Source organism: Eulemur rufifrons, chromosome 12, assembly GCF_041146395.1.
Source record: "Eulemur rufifrons isolate Redbay chromosome 12, OSU_ERuf_1, whole genome shotgun sequence".
Taxonomy (NCBI): Eukaryota; Metazoa; Chordata; class Mammalia; order Primates; family Lemuridae; genus Eulemur; species Eulemur rufifrons.
In genome coordinates, this window is record NC_090994.1 from 17,102,261 (window position 1) to 17,122,034 (window position 19,774).

The 19,774-nt window shown below is 34.5% G+C and overlaps 1 protein-coding gene across 1 annotated transcript in view; it reads left to right on the top strand.

Moving 5' to 3' along the window:
• WRN (WRN RecQ like helicase) overlaps positions 1 to 19,774 on the top strand; it is an 84,226-nt gene that overhangs the window by 30,425 nt on the left and 34,027 nt on the right. The window contains exons 16-19 of the mRNA XM_069485238.1: positions 649 to 731; positions 4,499 to 4,605; positions 13,138 to 13,325; positions 15,613 to 15,787. Of these exons, the coding sequence (XP_069341339.1) occupies positions 649 to 731; positions 4,499 to 4,605; positions 13,138 to 13,325; positions 15,613 to 15,787 (553 nt within the window). The remainder of the gene's footprint in view (positions 1 to 648; positions 732 to 4,498; positions 4,606 to 13,137; positions 13,326 to 15,612; positions 15,788 to 19,774) is intronic.

Below are 19,774 nucleotides of genomic sequence, written 5' to 3' on the forward strand. Positions count from 1 at the left end.
AGAGATAAGTGTTCTCTGTTTTTCTAGTGGCAAATTAGAAGATGGCTGGTCTGCAACTCCTTTTTTTTCTTTTTTACATTGTTACAGGTCCTGCTGCTTGTAGTGGCTGACCGATTATTTCTTGATCAGACCTCCAGATTCTAGAACAGAGATTAGGTGCCATGACTTTGACAGTGTCTATCCCTGGTCCAGTAAGTGTTAGGCAAGTGAGCAGAATATGTAGAATAAACATGAATGTTAAGGGTTTCATCGTGGGGGAGTGAGGATAGTGGGTTATAGTTCTCAGAGAAAGAGGCTGATAATACCATGAAAGGTTTATTCATAGGCTTGATCGTTTAACTCAAGCACTTGAGTTTGAAGGGGAATAGACTGCTGGCCTCTGATGTCACTTTAGTGCTAAATACTCCCTGACAAGCACTGTCACTTTCTATTTTGATGTATTAAAGAGAAATCAGATAACTAATATATGTGAATACTACATGGACACATATATATAGCATTCATTTAGTTTTTCATAAGTGACATAATGTATTATTTAAACATCAAGTATTTTGATTTTAAGTTGTAGTTCATTGAGATGACTGCTTTCTTTATTGTTGGTTTGTTTTCTTTCCTGTCTTTTTCTTTTTCTTTTGTTTGTTTTTACAGAGGCAAGTATCGGATTGTATATATGACTCCAGAATTCTGTTCAGGTAACTTGGGCCTACTCCAGCAACTTGAGGCTACTATCGGTAAGTGGTAAAGAGGGATCTTTTTAAATACTTATTGAACTGAGTTATTTTTTAAAGTTAAACCTATGGATGGAGACTGGATTTCACTGCTGTTAACATTTATTTGAAATATCTCCTTCAGGAAATGTCTGAGTCTCTAATTGCTGTTTCTCTTCTCTTTTCCCATAGTACCCTATAATTCCTTTTGCCATAGAAATTAGGCTCCTGTATTATAATTAGCTGTTTATATATCTGTTTCCTTCTGCTAGACTAGAAACTTTTCAAGGGAAAAATACCATTGTTATTTATTTATATTTTACTAATGTAGTGCTGGGCATATAATGAGGCACTTTAGATGTATTGCTGAATTAATGTTGAATCTAAGATTCTATGAGATTTGAATTTACCTTTTTCCCATATTCTAAATAAAATCAATGTGTAGTGGTTCTTTACCCTTGTTGTTTATGAGAATCACCTTTCAAACTTTAGAAAAATGTAAGTCTCCAGCCTTGAAAATTCTGGTTTAACAGGCCTGGGGTGGTGTCTGGCATTGATAGCCCATCCATATTTCAAACCTTCAGTTGAACTAACCAAACTTAGTTTCCTAAGATTGTATGATCTCTTTGTATAATTATGAATTAAAATAATTCCAGATAGGTTAAGGTTTCAAATTGTTACATCTCATTTAATGGTTATTTACTCATAACTCTAGGAAAGTATTTAATGATTTTTCTAACAATATAATGCATATAAGCTTGTGTCTTCTAGTATGTGGTAAATCTAACAAAAGAATGAGGGCAGAAATTAACATTTGAGTAAATACATTATCAAAGGGTGCATTTATCAGCTGTTTAATTCCCTTATTAGCATATTATATTTTTACCTTTAATGGACAATGAATTTGATATATTTCCTATTAGGTTGTATGAAGTTCTTATGAATATTTCCCTTTGGATTAAGCACAACTGCCCTATATATAAATTTCATGGTTTTATTCAAAAGCTAGGGTCTATGTCCATAGTAGTCTGGGTATGTTTTGTTTTATTTTAGTATTTTCTTTGTTTTTGTGATGGTGTTAAATGAATAATTAGTATAATAATTAGTAACAAAATACTTAATACTTTTGACAAGTAGTGACAACTTTCTATTTTTATTTTTGTAATGGATTAATTATGAACACTGCAATCATTATAGCAGATTACTTTGCTTATGATGGATGAAAATGTTCTCTTTGGTTGACTCTCAGTGTTGAATAAAAATGGATAAATTAAATAGAAATTATTTTTGAAATGTTTTCCTTTGGCTTTTGTTGCAGGAAATTGTATAAAATGCTTGCAAAAATGAATATACTGAGGATGTTATTTGTATAGTAGTCTGACATTTAGTTAATCAGATTTGTCATTTTTAGGTAAATGTTAAATTGTTTAAGTAGTCTGGATTTTTAACAGAAGCAGCAAACATAATTTTATATGGAAACTTTGCCAACCAAACTTGTAATTGTCTTTTAACTTTGGAAGTAAACTTGAATGACAAATATGCCAAAATGAAAAATGTATAGATGCTGAGAAGACACTTGGACTTGCACGTTTAAAGTGAATGTTGGCAAAAGCTTGCCTCAACTGATTCGAAGGGACAAAGTTCAGCTCCATTAAAAGCTAGTTTGTCAAACCTGTAACTAAGGGTTTTAAAATAAGGAAAAGTTTCAAAATAAAAGATTGTCATCTTTGTTTTAACCTATTTAATTTAAAATCTGGGTGATTTAGTTTTTAAAGCCAAAGTAAGTATAGTGGTAATATTGAACTTTTCCCAGCCATTTAGTAGTAGCCGGAGAATTTTGATGCCAAGCAACCTACTTTGCTCATATTTAGTAAGTTTCTTTTTTTGCTTTCTTTTCTCCTCTATGCTCTCTTAGGGCCATTATAGTTTGTAATCTCAATGAGTTGTAATTGTTTATTTGCATGTCTGTTTCTTCTTCTAGAATTATAAACTCCTCAAGGCCATGGATTATATTTTATTAATCTTTCTATTCCTAGAAAAGTGTTTGCATCATAATGGTCATTTAATAACCATAATAATAATGGTAGTATTTTTTTTATTGAGCTCTTTTTTTGTGCCAGGCCCTATGTTAGCATTTTATGTGGATGATCTAGTTTAATCTTTAGAATAACTAAAAATGTTAGGTACCATTATTTTCATATTATCCACGTTTTACTTGTGAGGAAACCGAGACTTGCAAAGCTTAAGTAACTTACTTAATGTAATACACATGGTAAGTGGTAGAGCTAGGTCCTGCATCCAGGCATTCTGACTGCAGAGCACAGGCTTTTAACCACCCTACTACTGTCAGAACATGATTAATACTCAGAGAAGTATCAAATAATCATCATGCCTACTAAAGGGAAAAATTATTCTTGTCTTAATTATTAATTTAGTAATTGAGGGCAAAAGTACTACTGTTATACTACCTTACAATATCTGAAGACATTTTAATGAGTGGTTATACTATAAAATCCTTTTCTGAAATGCATTAACTACACACTATTGATTCTGTTTCAATGTATGTGTATGGTGTGGGGGCAGAGTAGAGATGCTACTAGGGGAAGAAAGGACAAATTATATTTCTTCTTACCTACTTTGTCCATCATGAGACAGTTCTTCCCATACCGTTTTACATTAGAAAATGTGGATGTCATCCTGTCTTCTAATACTGGTATTTCAGAGGGACTCTCTGCAATATGATACGTATCAATCATGGATAGTAATGCACTTAATCTTAGTAGAAATGTGCTCTGTTTTATCTTTTTAAATAGCTAATCCATGAGATAAAATTGAAGGTATTACCAAAGAGAAATAGAACAGTTCTTGAAAGGATGGTCTTGCTAATAAACGATCTAACAGAGAAAAATAAACTAACTCACCGTCTTTAAGACTAATCACATGGGTCTTAACTCACTGTCTTTGAAAATTAAGCACCTGTGGAGTTGGTTTTACAGCGTTTGAAAAGAGCTCAGCAGACAGAAAGGAAGTATATTATATTCACCAGACCAGTTTGGCCAGACTACATTGATAAGCCAGTCTCCAGGAGAAGAAAAAAGGGAAAAACAAACACTCTGACATCTCACAGCTGTTGCCTGCTAATCACTCTACAGCAATAAATTTTTCTTCTTTTCGCCTTTTTAGGCATAAAAATCCTGAGCTCCTCCTGCTTGGGGCCAGCATTTCTCCTTTTTTCTTCTGGGTGCTGTGCCTTTTCCCTTTTCTCTTTCTCTCTTTTTCTTTCCCTTTTCTCTCTTTCTCAGAGAAAGTAAAATAAACTTTTACTTTTTTCTATCCTAACTTTATGTTGAGAATTCTTTTTCCACGCTCACCCTAAGCTCCCCATCCTAACAGTTCTTTTTTTAAAAGGCATTATTGTTGCAGGTGGTTCATGAGTGATAGTTTTGGGGAGAAAGTCATAGTAAGCAATTCATCTCTCCGAGGAATAATGACGAAAGCTGAAATCCAATAAATATGTTGTTTGGATTAATATATAAATACTTCCTTTTTAAAATTTTTGTGCCTTTTATTCATGTATCTCCCCTCTCCCTATTTCCAGTAATGATTTTGGTATTATCTGATATTATTTATGCTTTTATTTTTATATGAACCAAATGCATTGATTTGGATTATTTATTCTTCTTTTGGTAATATTGTATTCTAAATGAAGAAATTAATATTCTTTTAGGTGAGTTTATTCTTTCTTTTTGAACTTCATTTTTCCCATTTGTATGTTTTTTTCTCTTTTATAGGTATCACACTTATTGCTGTGGATGAGGCTCACTGTATTTCTGAATGGGGGCATGAATTTAGAACGTCATTCAGGAAATTGGGCTCCCTAAAGACAGTACTCCCACTGGTAAGCTTTGCCAAGTCTAATGTCTTTTTTTTTTTTTTTTTTTGAGACAGAGTCTCACTTTGTTGCCCAGGCTAGAGTGAGTGCCGTGGCGTCTGCCTAGCTCACAGCAACCTCAAACTCCTGCGCTCAAGGGATCCTCCTGTCTCAGCCTCCCGAGTAGCTGGGACTACAGGCATGCACCACCATGCCCGGCTAATTTTTTCTATATATATATTTCTAGCTGTCCATATAATTTCTTTCTATTTTTAGTAGAGATGGGGTCTCACTCTTGCTCAGGCTGGTCTCGAACTCCTGAGCTCAAACGATCCGCCCACCTCGGCCTCCCAGAGTGCTAGGATTACAGGCGTGAGCCACTGCGCCCTGCCAAGTCTAATGTCTTGAAATGACATTCTTACTAAGTGGATCGTTCAGGATTGGGGAGTGGCTAAAGAACTGAAGACTTCTCTGTGAAAGGGCAAATGGATGATATAAGCAGGGAAAAGATTTTTTTTTTTTTTTAAATTCTAAGGTTGGCATGTAATTTATTGAGGAATGCTACAGAACGAGGCTTGGCAAACCTTTTCCGAAAGGACCCAGTAATAAATATTTAAGGCTTCATAGGCCACATGTAGTCTCTTGTCACATATTTCTTTCTCTCTCTTTTTTTAACAATGCTTTAAAAATGTAAAGGGTTACATTCTTTGCTTTTGGGCCATAACAAAGTAGGCTTTGGGCCATATTGTCCTGTGGGCCATGGTTTCCAGATTGCTGCTTTAGAACCATGGTTAGATTCCCATGTCTTCTTGGTGATCTTTTATCCATATGACCTTTCACTCTAGGAAGCTGTGAAAGCATGGTCACCCCTTCTTGCATCATAATTAAAAACCTAAAAATTGGACCATTTTAAAGAGGGATTTATTAAGGCTTTTAGTATTAGAATTCTACTTTCTTCCTTAATTATAAAGAAGAGCAAATTTTTACGTGAATGTTCTACATAAATGGTGTATTTTACATGAATGTCTTGAAAACTTACAATATTAGCACTGTTTTATTTTTTATTTTGAAAATTACAGATTCATAGGAAGTTCTAAAAAAATGTACAGAGTGATCCTGTGTACCTTTCACCCAGTTTCCCAAATGGTAACATCTTGCATGACTATAGTACAGTAGCAAAGCCTAGATCCAGTTGCTTGTGGCACAAAGATCCAACTGTTGAGACAATGAGAATTGCCGAGGAAGAAAGGAATTTTTTAATACAACAAGGCAGAAGTCTTGTCCGTTGGGGGCAGGTTGTGGGAGATGATGAATCTTGTCAGGAAGTCTGTCCAGCTCCTTTGTCTTGTAGAAAATCCACCATTTCTGGGAAACAACTCAAAAGGTCAAAGAATAGTTCAGGGAAAGGATTATAAAAAAGCATATAGGGGTCATTGAAATTGGTTCATAGAGCCATTTATGGTATAAAAGATAAAAAAAAGGTACACCTGTATAAGATAGTTACCATGAATGGAGCTTGCAGGACTGGAAGTTGCTTTGGGTGAGTCAGTGAGTGGACGTGATGGTCAAGGACATTACTGTGTACTACTGTGGACTTAAACACTCTACACTTAGGTTACCCTAAATTTATAAGAAACATTTCATGTTCTTCAGTAAGAAATGGAAGATTAGTTAGCTTATTGTAACCTTTTTACTTTATAAATTTTTTAAAAAACTTGACTCTTGTAATAACACTTAGCTGAAAACACATTGTACGAAATATTTTCTTTCTTTATATCCTTATTCTGTAAGCCTTTTTCTAATATTTTTTACTTTTTAACCTTTTTTGTTATTAACAAAAACTAAGACAAAAAACACACATTAGGCCGGGTGCGGTGGCTCACGCCTGTAATCCTAGCACTCTGGGAGGCCGAGGTGGGCGGATCGTTTGAGCTCAGGAGTTCGAGACCAGCCTGAGCAAGAGCGAGACCCCATCTCTACTAAAAATAGAAAGAAATTATATGGACAGCTAAAAAAATATATATATATAGAAAAAATTAGCCGGGCATGGTGGTGCATGCCTGTAGTCCCAGCTACTCGGGAGGCTGAGACAGGAGGATCGCTTGAGCCTAGGAGTTTGAGGTTGCTGTGAGCTAGGCTGATGCCACGGCACTCACTCTAGCCTGGGCAACAGAGTGAGACTCTGTCTCAAAAAAAAAAAAAAAAACCACACATTACCCTAGGCCAACACAGGGTCAGGATCATCAATCACTGTCTTCCACCTCCACATCTTGTCCCTCTGGAAGGTCTTCCGGGGCAGTAACAGGCATGGAGCTGTCATGTCCTGTGATAGCAGTGCTTTCTTCTGGAATACCTCCTAAAGAACCTGCCTGAGGCTGTTTTATAGTTAACTGTTTTTTTTTGGTTTTTTTTTTTTTTTTTTTTTTTTGAGACAAGGTCTGGCTTTGTTGCCCAGGCAGCAGTGCAGTGGCATCATCATAGCTCACTGCAACCTCAAACTGCTGGCTCAAGCAGTCCTCCTGCTTCAGCCTCCCAAGTAGCTGGGACTACAGGTGTACCACCATACCCAGATAACTTTTTAATTTTTTTATAGAGACAAGGTCTCACTATTGCCCAGGCTGGACTTGAACCCCTGGCCTCAAGCGATCCTCCTGCCTCATCCTCCCAAAGTACTAGGGTTTACAGGTGTGAGCAGCCATGCCTAGCTAATTTTTTTTTTTTTTTAGAAGTAGAAGAAGTATGCTGTAAAATAATGATAAAAAGTATAGTGTAGTAAATACATTAGTAACATAGTCATTTATTGTCATTGTCAGTTATTATGTACTGTCTATCATTATATATGCTGTGCTTTTATATGGCTGGCAGCTGGCAGCACAGTAGGTTTGTTTACAGCAGTATTGCCACAAATCTGTGAGTAATGCATTGTGCTATGATGTTATGAAGGCTATGACATCACTAGGCGATAGGCATTTTTCAGCCCTATTAGAATCTTACGGGACCACTGTGTATATGCGGTCTGTTGTTGACTGAAATGTTAAGTGATGTATGTTGGTATTTCAAAAGTTTTCTCCTTTTTTATTGCCGCTCGGTATTCCATGGTATAGAGGTACCACAGTTTGTTTAATCATTCACCAGTTGAACTTTTGGGTTGTTTTCCAGTTTTTGGCTATTATGAATAAAGAAAGATGCTCTGAACATTTGAGTACTATAATTTGAAGATCCTTCAATAGGTGAATGGTTAAACAACCTGTAAATGTAAGTTTTCATTTCTCTGGGATAAATGCCCAGGATTGTAGTTGCTGGGCCCTATGGTAGTGCGTGGTTAGTTTTGTAAGGAACTGCCAAGTTGTTTTCCAGAGTGGCTATAGCGTTTTACGTTCCCACCAGCAATGTGTGAGTGATCTAGTTTCTTCTCGTCCTTGCCACCATTTGTTGTCGCCACTATTATTTTATACATTTTGATAGGTGTGAAGTGATATCTCATGTTTATAATTTGCATTTCTCTAATGGCCCAGGATGTTGAACGGCTTTTCGTGTGTTAATTTGCCTTCTTGATGAAATGCCTGATTTAAATGGAGTATGTGTTTTTTTTTTTTTTTTCTGTCTAGTTTTTAAGAGTTTTAAAAAACTATATTATAGATATGAGATCTTGGTCAGATATGTGGTTTGCAAATATTTCCTTCCAGTTTGTAGCTTGTCTTTTCATCTTTTCCACAGTGTCTTTCACAGAGTAAATATTTTAAATTTCGATGAAATTCACTTTATCAGTTTTTTCTTTTATGGATTGTGTTCTTTGCTTAGCTCTAGAATCTGATTGTTTTCCCTGGTGGTTTTTTCCCTAAAGTTTTTATAATTTTGTGTTTTGCATTTAGGTCTGTGATCCATTTTTGAGTTAAATTTTATATAAGGTGTGAGGTTTAGGTCACGGTTCATTGGTTTCTTTGCAGGTGTTTGGTTGCTCCAGACTATTTGTTGAAAAGGCTGTCCTTCCTCTATTAAATTGGTTTTGCCCCTTTGTTGAAAATTGTTTGAGTATATTCATGTGGGTCTGTTTCTGGGTTCTCTAGCATGATGAGTTAATTTTGAATGAATCAACAAAGTCGGCTTATGTTTAAGTTTTCCTGGTAGTAACGAGGCGATGTATACTCAGAAAAAGTATTAGAATTGTTATTTTTTTGGTAGATTGTCTACTTCAATTTCCTTGTTCATTAATCTTGTTATAGATAGCAAACTGAGAGGGATCTTAAAAATATTTTCTTTTTGTTAGCTTTTCTCATAAAGATTTGGTTGGATCAGGTATTAAAATAAAACATACCAACAAGATACTTGAATATGCCAGTTAGCAAATAATATAGAAAAATTAATAGTGTTAGTACATGTAATAGGGATTTCTATGGTGAAAGTCACTCGGTACAGTACCCCTGGAGGACTGATTTCCATTAATTTAGAATGGTTTAAAGTAAGCTTTTGGAAACTAGGAAGATTGCTTTCTGTAATCCTTTCCTAGGCCTTTGATTCTATTAATAGAAGGATTTTGTAAAGGAATTTGAAGTGTTTTATACCGTTCTTAAACTTTTTAGTTTGAATAAAATCTTTTAATATGTCTGACCATGGAGTCATGAATCATTTTCAGTTCTTGGTATGATTAATAAAGCATATTCCTTCTGTTGAGCCTCCAGGGCAGGATGTTTGTCAAGCAAGGCTGAGAAAACCTTTTTCCCTTGGTATTTTCAAGAATCTTCTTTATTAGCTAAGTGGTGACAAATGCCACCTGGTGGTTGCAGGACTGTCATTATTCTCACTGTTCTTGGTGCTTTTTTCCTCCTCCTAATTCCAGTTACACTATGACGACTGGTGTCAACCTGGAATGTTTCACACCATGTTATTTCAGTAACTTCAAAAATAGCAAAGAGATCACTAAACCGTTTAGAATAAAGATTCCTGTTTGGAGGGAATCAGACAAAGTGAGTCTTGAGAAAGAACGGCCAGGCAGAAAACTCTATATCATTCTTAAAATTCTATAAAATTCAAATTAGAGGAACTATGAAGTCCGTAAGACATGCTGGTTATTTCCATTACTTTTTCCCCAGTACTATTACAAAGATCCGGTCATAGTAGGCATTCTGTGACCGTTTGGGATGAGTGAATGAATGAAGTATGTGATGTTATGGAGTACAGAGTTAGAATTAGCAACATGACCTAAATTTAAAAGCAGATGGAATCGTTAGAATTCTCTCAATCTGTGGGTGCTATACCCTTCAAGTATATGACTAAGATCTTCCTAAATTTATACTCATAAGATTAAGTTACATTTGGTGGTTTATTTTAATAAAACTTGGTTACCTGTTACCGAAGAAATCAAGACTTGTCAACTTAAATAGATTTTGTGAGTTAAGAACTTGATATAACTAGGTAGCAGTATAATTTATCATCCAAACCAGTTTGCTTCTGAAAATGAAAGGATTTAAGCTGTTAATAATTATACCATGACTATAAGTGTAATCTGGAAGTGTCCCAGCAAAGGAGGATGTGTGGTTACTCTTCTCGTAATCTGCCTGTGTGTTATTTTTAAGCTTCACCCTAGTTTATAAATTTTAAATGTCATAAAGTACCACATACTTCTAAGAGAAAAGGTTCTGTTCATTGCTTAAGTGAAAATTTATTGTTCCTTTAATTTTAATATATTCTGTTACTTTATTCTGTTTTCTAGGTGTAGAAGCAACATTTTTAACTGTCACTTTCTAGAATGTTGAGGGAAAAGAGTGATTTTATTTATTTATTTATTTATTTTTGAGACAGTGTCTTGCTTTGTTGCCCCAGCTAGAGTGCAGCGGAGTCATCATAGCTCAGTGCAGCCTCAAACTCCTGGGCTCAAGCGATCCTCTCGAGTAGCTGGACTACAGGCATGTGCCACCATGCTTGGCTAATTTTTTCTTATTTTGGTAGAGATGGGGTCTCATTCTTGCTCAGGCTGGTTTCGAACTACAAAGCTCAAGTGATCCTCCCGGTTCCGCCTGCCAGAATGCTAGAATTACAGGCATGAGCCCCTCCCTGAGCCAGGCCAAGAGTGATTTTATAGAGGTTTTTGCTATTAGCAGGTTATAGGATAGGCAGTAGCTAGTAGCAAAATGGGAGTTTTTAAGCTGGAATGGTCTCCTTAACAGATCACGTAGCCCTCTCCATCTCATTTTTTGAGGGAAAAAACTGAGCTCTTGCCAAAGTCAGTGGCAAACCTGGGAGTAGTACCCATGTCTCTGGAGTTCTTGTGTAGAATTCTTTTCAGCTGTTGCAATAACAATACTCGTAATCGTTGAGAGTTTTTGAGTATTTACTATATGCCATACATTACGTTCAGCACTTTACGTGTTTTATCTTATTTCATTTTAACAACTTTATGAGATTGGTTTTGTTATTGTAGTCATTTTATAGATGAGGAAACCAAAGCTTAGAGAGTTGAAGAGCTCAGAATCTCACATCTAGTAAGTGGCAAAGGCAGGATTCGAGCTCAGGCAATCTGATTCCAAGCCAGATTTGTTTTACCACTGTGGTGCTCTTTTGCCTGATTTTTCTATTAACTTCTTGAAGATGTATCATGTTTCTTGCTGATTTCCTTATTTTCATAAATGTATTGCCTGTCCACTCATAATTATATTGCTTAAAACAAACCCAACCCTCTTTTCTTGTGGCCTGAAATCCAGAAAACTTCTGTTTTTATCTCCATATGCACTTAAATAAGAATTTTATTATTAATAGTGCATTTATAAAGTGTTTGATTAAAACACTTAGATTGGTGAAAATGCTTTTTTGTGAGGGTGAGAATGTACATGTCCTATGAACATTTGATTTTTCAACTTCACTTATTCTCAGCCTTATATTTGTTAATCCTTGTATATTAACACATATATCTATGTTAGAGCTTCATTAGAGAAACTAATCTTATAAATTGGCTTGTCTAAGTCATTAGGCAGGTACTCTAAATTCAGAGAACTGTCTGTAAGCCAAAAATCAATGAAATTTACCTTTTAAAATGATGTCACAAAATTTAAGGATGAAGAATGCAAAAATGAGGCCAATTATCTGGTCAATTTGGTTTTAAATTTTTTATTTGAAAAAATTACTGTCGAAGTTGATTGGTTTTACACAAGTTTTGAGATAATTTTTAATTCAGTAAAGCTGTATTGATTATAAGAGTAGATAACAAGTTTTGATAAATTGTATCTTGTTTTGAGTCAAACTCAATAATTGCTTCTTTCAAATTGGCAAATTGCACATAAATTTTTATTTACATATAAGGTAATTGCTTAAGCTGTTTTGTGAGGTAGATGGATATCAGAAGAACTGTTTTATGAAGATACTGTTTCCAGTATCTATAACAGACCAAAACAGTATTATTATTATTATTTTTTTTTTTGAGACAAATTCTCACTCTGTTGTCTGGTTTAGAGTACAGTGGAATCATCATAGCTCACTGCCACCTCAAACTCCTGGGCTCAAGCAATCCTCTTGCCTCAATCTCCTGAGCAGCTGGAAATATAGGCATGCAATACCATGACTAGCTAATTTTTCCATTTTTTTGTATTTGGGTCTTGCGCTTGCTCAGCCTGGTCTCAAACTCCTGGGCTCAAGCAATCCTCCTACCTCAGCCTCCCAAAGTGCTAGGATTACAGATGTGAGCCACTATGTCCTTCCCAAAAAGAGTATTTTTACGAAAGTTTTATTCTTGGTGATAGAACAGCTAATGATTTAGGAACAACTTTAAGACAGTCTGTTTTTTCTGATTATGAAATAATAGCATAATTGAGTTTAACTTCCTATTATAATAGGAACAAAGATATTATGAACGGTATGTTGTTATCCTACCTTACAATTTGGAAAGATGACATATTTATGTTTTTCCTGATACCTGCTGTGGCTCCTGCTTTGTCTGTTAATCCAGTCAAGATGTCTTTATTAGACTGAAAATAGTATATGACTTGGTTGCTTAAGAAATCAATAACACATGTTTAACTTAATAAAACTGGAGAGAGGTTATCTAGGTCATTGGGAACTTTGCTTCTAGATTTGCAAAGCCATAAACCAGTATATTTAATATAGGGGACAAAAAAAGACTCATTGCTTTATATAGTTAGATTTTCAGTGACTTGAAGGGTTTATAATATATGAATTATAGATTAATCAAAAATAAGGCGTAATATGTTACCTGCTTATATCAGCACTATTACAGATGTAATAAATGTTAAAAATAAGAAATGGAGTAGATAGCTAATAAGTAGGCTTAATTTAATAAGACAAGGTAAATTGCATTTGGGAACCCAGTGGATTCAGTATTTTATTTAAGTGATTTCTGATTTTTAGAAAGTAAATATTTGTATTCAGAAGGTGGAGAAATTTATAAGTAGGAGGTTTTTTTTTTTTCTTTTCTAAAAAAGAATAATTTTAAAGTTGCATTTTTGACACTGTACCTCTTGTATTGTCTTGACAGTCTCTTTGTAAGAAAGCAGTAGAAATGTTGGGAATTAATGAGCTTTCTTTTTAAAAAATCCATTTTACTTCATTCAGGTTCCAGTTGTTGCACTCACTGCGACTGCAAGTTCTCCAATCCAGAAAGACATTGCACGTTGCTTACATCTGAGGGATGCTCAGTTTACCTGTACTGGTTTTGATCGACCAAACCTGTATTTAGAAGTTGCAAAAAAAACGGGGAATATCCTTCAGGATCTGAAACAATTTCTTGTCAAAAAGACGAGGTAAGGATTTAATGGTGATGCATTTTGGTAATTTCCTTCTTTTTTTAAAATTTTATTTCCTATTCTAATGCATGTTTAACATGTTTCAAATTCTACCTAGCTTTGGTTCAAGTCAAATCTAGTGTTGTTATGATTAATTCAGTGACTGAGGACAAAGTCTATTTTTGAAAGCAGAAACTGTTCTAATATTTTAATATTCCAAAACAACTTCTGCAGGTGGTATTTTATGCCTTATTTTTAATTTATAATTCACAAATTATAACTCTTGTTGCTTGAACAGGACATATACTCTTAATAATTGACAAATAAACATAATATAAGAAAGCTCTTGTTTTTTATTTAATTCGTTTGAGACTGGGTCTTGCTCTGTTGCCTGGGCTAGAGTGCAGTGGCATCATCATAGCTCACTGCAACCTCAAACTCCTGGGCTCAAGCAATCCTCCTGCCTCAGCCTCCCAAGTAGTGCCACCATGCCTCGCTAATTTTTTTTATTTTTTGTATAGATGGGACTCTTGCTACGTTGCTCAGGCTGGTCTCAAACTCCTGGCCTCAAGTGAATCCCACCTTAGCCTCCTGAAGTGCTAGGATACACGTGTGAGCCAACACGCGTGGCCTAACTCTTGCTTTTTAGTAAACATGTAGAAACTTAACTTTATGATAAGACAGAATAAGACCAGTGTAACAAATTTTTTGCATACTCCTATGTAAATAATCACTTACCTTTCTTACACAAATTAAGACTAATTGTTAATCTAGTTTATTGCCTTCCCAAAAGTATTTGTATCAGTAATTTATAAATTTTTATCGAAGCTTCAACTGATGCATGCAACAATACCGATGCATATAAATTGGAAAGTAATTCAGTCTTTGAGTCCCATTTCTCAGTTAAAATCACTGTTGATATTTTGGCAGTTAGCTGTATAGACTTCTTTTCTCTGACTCTACTACTGTGTAGACGCACACTCCCAGTTTTTTGTTGTTGTTAAGTTTATGCAGAAATAGCTTCATAGTATATTCATTTCTTCTGCCATTTTCTTTTTTCATTTAAGATAGCTTGGCTATCTTTCCATATATTGTACCTTCTTAAATTAGGACCCTATTTGTATAAGATATCCAGGTTTTGGTGAGCAGTTTTTTTTTCTTTGAAAACATGTTTTTAAAATAAGATTTGTGTATAGTAGAAAACAATATATATATTTTTTTCCTCACTCCATTAAGTTGTTTACTGTAAATTTTTGATATTGAAACCCATTTGGTTATAATTAGAAGTTGCTTTCAGTATGTTATTCAGTAAGACTCTTGGAGTGAAATTATTGCCTTTTTTCCCCTGCTTAGGTTTTCAGTGGCTTTTGCTATAATCCTTCTTAAAGATTTTATAAACTTTTTTTAATATTTAATTTGTTACATGTTTGCTTAATATTTCATAGTATGAGTACACATAATGATGAACATTTAGATTTTTTTTTTTTACTATTATAGTTTTGCTGTGTACATGTATCTTTTGGCAGATATTCAAGTATCTTTGTAAATTAGAATCCTAACATGAATTACAGGGCATATGCATTTAAAATAAAAAAAAAACTTTTCATAAATCTAAACTAGTACAGTCTTTTTACATTGATTGTCAGCATAAATGAATGCATTTATGTAAATCTGGAACATTTTGAGCCACTAAATAAATGTTCTATGGAAATAGAACATGGAAATTGTTACACTTTTAATAAGTTTCTACAACAGACATTCTAATAGATATTTTCTGTAACATTCAATCTCAAGATTACTAGTAAATATTTCTTTGTTCTATAAAAGCAATTTTTCAATATTACATGAAAGCTCTTTTAATAAACATACAGAAACTCAGCTTTATGATAAGAGAATAAAAACAATGTAACATGTTATGCATATTCCTGTGTAAGTATTTATTTACCTCTCATGTAAATTAATACTAGTTAATTTAGAGCATTGCATTCCTTAAAGTGTTTTTATCACTAGTTTATAAGTTTTTATCAAGGTTTCAGCTAAAACAAATAAACTTGTTTATGGTTTTAACTTTAATTTGAACCAAAACCGAGTCAAAACTAAGTTTCTGGGGCTTACCACAATTCATTTCTACATTTGATTCTCCATACTGTTTTAAATTTTCATGCATTTAAATATATCATTGTTTTTGATATGCTTTCTCCTTTTAGCCTTTTATTTAGAAAGTAGAAAGGAAAAATTACATACGATAAAACCCAAACTGGTCTGAAATACATATGTTTATTCTTTTGTTCTTTTTTTTCTTTAGTTCTAAATGGGAATTTGAAGGTCCAACTATCATCTATTGTACTTCCAGAAAAATGACAGAAAAAGTTACAGCTGAACTTAGCAAACTGAATTTATCCTGTGGAACATACCATGCAGGCATGAGTGTCGTCCAAAGGAAAGGGACTCATCATAAGTTCATGAGAGATGAAATTCAGGTGTGAGGATCAATCATCCTTATTTTCTATTCCTCATAGTGGAAATGGATATTTCTCAAATGATAATTTATCTGGTTTTTATTGAATACTTTCTTTGCACTGAGCATAAAACAGTCGCTCTGATAAAGAGAATCAACGTGTAGTGTGGGACATAGGTATATGGATAAACTATCTCAGACTATTATAAATAGCAGCTGTACCTAGTGCTTAGGTGCACAGAGGCAGCACTAGCTCTGTCAAGGTAGGTTGTGTAAGTGGGGAGGCGGGGGAGGGTGGTCCATCCAGGAAGATGTAATTAGAATAGAGTTTGAATATGTGAACAGAAGTTTGTCAAGTGTGCCAGACCAGTAGGCAATGAGGGAAAAGGAATTGGTTATAGAATTCCAGAAAGAAGGACTAGAATGTGCAAAGACACTTTGATATGAGACGGCATACTGGGTCTAAGAAATTGTGACTGGTTTGGACTGGCTGGAGCGAAAGAGTTGTAGGAATGGCACAAAGCAATGATCTAGAGAGAGGGAGGAACTAGTAGAGACTTATAGGAGAAATGTTGAATGGGTTGGTTGGCCAGGTTATGGATGGCTTTGAAACTTGCAAAGAGGCAGCCTGAGCTTAATGTATGTCACATACCTCTAGTTTTTCCAGACTACTTTAACCATAGAATTTTAAATTTAGTTGAAATTTTATCTAATAGGTAAAACAGATTAAAGTAGAATAATTTTGGTTGAAGCTGATGGGTGAGAAAAGAGGGTCCAAAAGCCTCCAAATCTCTAGGACAGCCCTTACGGGTGTCTTACAATCCTTAGAGTGCCAGAGAATAGAGTTTGGAAATTATCATGATGTACTACTCTAATTTTTTGAAAAGATAATAGTATTACAGAAACATTAGACTGGCAGCACTAAGTAGGATTGATTAGAAGGAGAGAAACTGCAGAAGGTAAGAGTATGGATGAAGTCATTGTGAACTGCTACAGCTGAGATTCCCGTAATAATTGGGCTGGTTCAGTGGGTGTCATGGAGAATATTTGGGAGAATTTAAATTTAAGACACTTGAGTAGGTTTAAATCAACAACTTTACACTATCAGTATCGTATCTATACTCTGTTGCTATAAGCCTATGGAATAGCCCTCCTCTCGAGATGAACTTAACTTCAGTTCTGGCATTTTCTGTCCATCTGTTTCCTCTCTGTCCAGCCCTCCCTATCATATGTAGTTGTTACCCACCACGGGCCAACATTGTTTAAACCACTTAAGTCTGGTTCATATATACTGTCTATGAAGTTCACTGTACATAGTCATGCTGTACTGCATATCTGCCCGAAAGCATCTCGTCTTTATTTCTCCTCTTTGCAAAGTTAGAAACAGCTATCACTACTGTTCAGAAATTTTATCCAAATTCTTGAATGTTTACATTTTATTCTCTTATCTCAGTGGCTTGAAAATTGGCAGGTAAAATTTATTTACTGCTACTACAGAACCTTGACAATTAATCTTCAAGCTATGAACTTACCAATGGTTTCTTCTGTCTTGATGTATTAGTAATTATTCATTTAGACTAAAACATCTCCCAAAGACATGAGAAAGTACAAACTTTATCCGTGTTATGTTGTCATGGGAGACTTTGTTGGGTGCATCTGGGTTTCCTGCTAATAAAAAGCTTCATGAAAACATTAATGTTTTGAAATAATGGCTTAAAAAAAAACCTCACAGTGATTATTAGTTACACCTAATTTTTAGAGAAGTACATATATTATATGTATGTGCTACTGTATTTTCCTTTTCTATGGCAGAATGTTCCAAACTTTTGTCCACATTATGAAAATTAGTAAATTAATATTGATTGTTTGACCCTAGGCTGATATCAGCTGTTGTTTTATCTGACACCTGGCCCAACATACTCCTTTGTCTTGTAAATAATTCAAAAGCTTCACATTTGCATTGATAGTTCTCAAACACTTTCTCAAGATGAGGAAAATAGGTTTTATCTTCTATATATAGTCTGGTGCTCTTGGAATTGATTACTTGCCATTGAGTATTTATTGAGTTCCTACTGAATGAATAAACGTACAGAATTCTAGGTATTCACTTTGCTGTCTTTTTATGTTGATTCATACCTTAGTGTGGGCCTAAAAGTAGAGGTAACCTCCCTAGCTCTTTATATCTTGGATTCAGTGAAACTTAGACTCTTAGTATTTTCTTTTATAATTTCAGAAAAAAATATGCTTTCTTATTTTTATAACCAAATGTAATCACATTTGGATATAGATTTGCATTTTTAGTCTGTGACTATTCAGTCTTTCTTGTAATCTTAACTTTTAGTTTTGTATCCTGTTGTATTTCACTTGCCCTTTGAGATTGCCATGAATTCCTTTCCTTTCAAGAATGAGGTGTGAGTAAATTATTTGATAAACTATTTTTATACCTACTAGTTTATAAGGATACTTTGAAAATAATGTCTGTAACATAGGTTAATCTCATCTAAAACTAATACCATATGATGACAAAATTATTTTTGTGTTGCTTATTCACTCTTAAATATGGCAAAATTGCCTAGTCTTACTCACCCAAAGCTTTTGCTTAGTATTATATGTATTCCTATGTTAATTTTTTTCTCACCTTTCTCATATTTCCTTTTACTTGTTCAGCATTTTCCTTCTTCCTGTACTCTCTTCCGTCTTTCATTTTCTTTCCTTTGGTACTCTTGGTCTATCTTAGCACTTACCTTTTTTTTTTTAATGGCACTTTAATTCTTATCAGTTATACTTGCAAATAGTTCTGTGCTTACAGTGAAAAGCGTCAGCTCCTCATGCCTTCCCACTTCTATTTCCCACACCCAGCTCTTTTAGCTGATTCTTTTGGTGTTTATCATTATATCTTGCCATAATTTGCTTATAACTGCTACTACTTATTTATTTTTTTGTAGTAGGCATTATCTGTTGACTTCCCATTATAAAAGATGAAGTTGAGCTTCTTTTTACATCCTTTACTGCCCCTTTTCTCACCCTGTCCATACTTTTCTTTTTTTTTTTTAAATAGAGACAAGATCTTTGTGGCCTACACTGGAGTGCAGTGGCATGATAATAGCTCATTGTAACCTCAAATTCCTGGGCTCAAGCAGTCCTCCTGCCTCAGCCTCCCAGGTAGCTGGGACTACAGGCGTGTACCAAGATGTCTGGCTAAATTTTTTTTTTTTTTTTTTTTTTTTTAGAAACAGGGTCTTGCTATGTTGTCCAGGCTAGTCTTCAACTCCTGGCCTCAAGCAATCCTCCTGCCTTGGCCTTCCAAAGTGCTGACATGAGCTACCATGCCCGGCCTGTCCAGGCATTTCTAATTACCTTTACTGCCAGTAGGTTTACTACCATAATTTTCATTAGGTCAGTGTATAGGATTTATACAATTATTACTCTGTAAATACTTCTCATCTCTAAGCCATGTTGTATATTATGGTTGTTTTTCTTGCCTTTTTAATTTTTATTCATATTTTTTGTTTAGTTTTCTGTGTATTTATCACTAATTCTTCTCTAAAATGTCCCATAGGCATGTAAATCTTATCTCGGTATATTCGTACATGTTAGGCATTCTGTCAGCTTTATCCTTTTAAAGATGCAGGGATAATGTGTCATGTTTCGTTCTACCATCTTTAACGAGAATCTTCTGTTTTAGAATAATGTTAGAAAATATTAAGATACTCTGCAATGAGGTAAGGACATTGGAAACTTCATAATACTACAAAATTTTTATTTATATAGTAAATATCTTAAAAGCCTCTTTTATGTCCTGTAATCACAGGTGTTCAGAAAAACCACTTCATTTACAACTTTTTATGGAGAGTGAACAGAAGTCCCATTTTACCAATCCTTAATGTGTAAATTGAGCAGATAATCTTTTAATCTATAAATGATTGGTTGAAATTATATTAAATTCAGTTTTATGCCAGAGACTTTTGTTAATAAACAAATTATTTAACCGAAAGATATAAATGTAAGG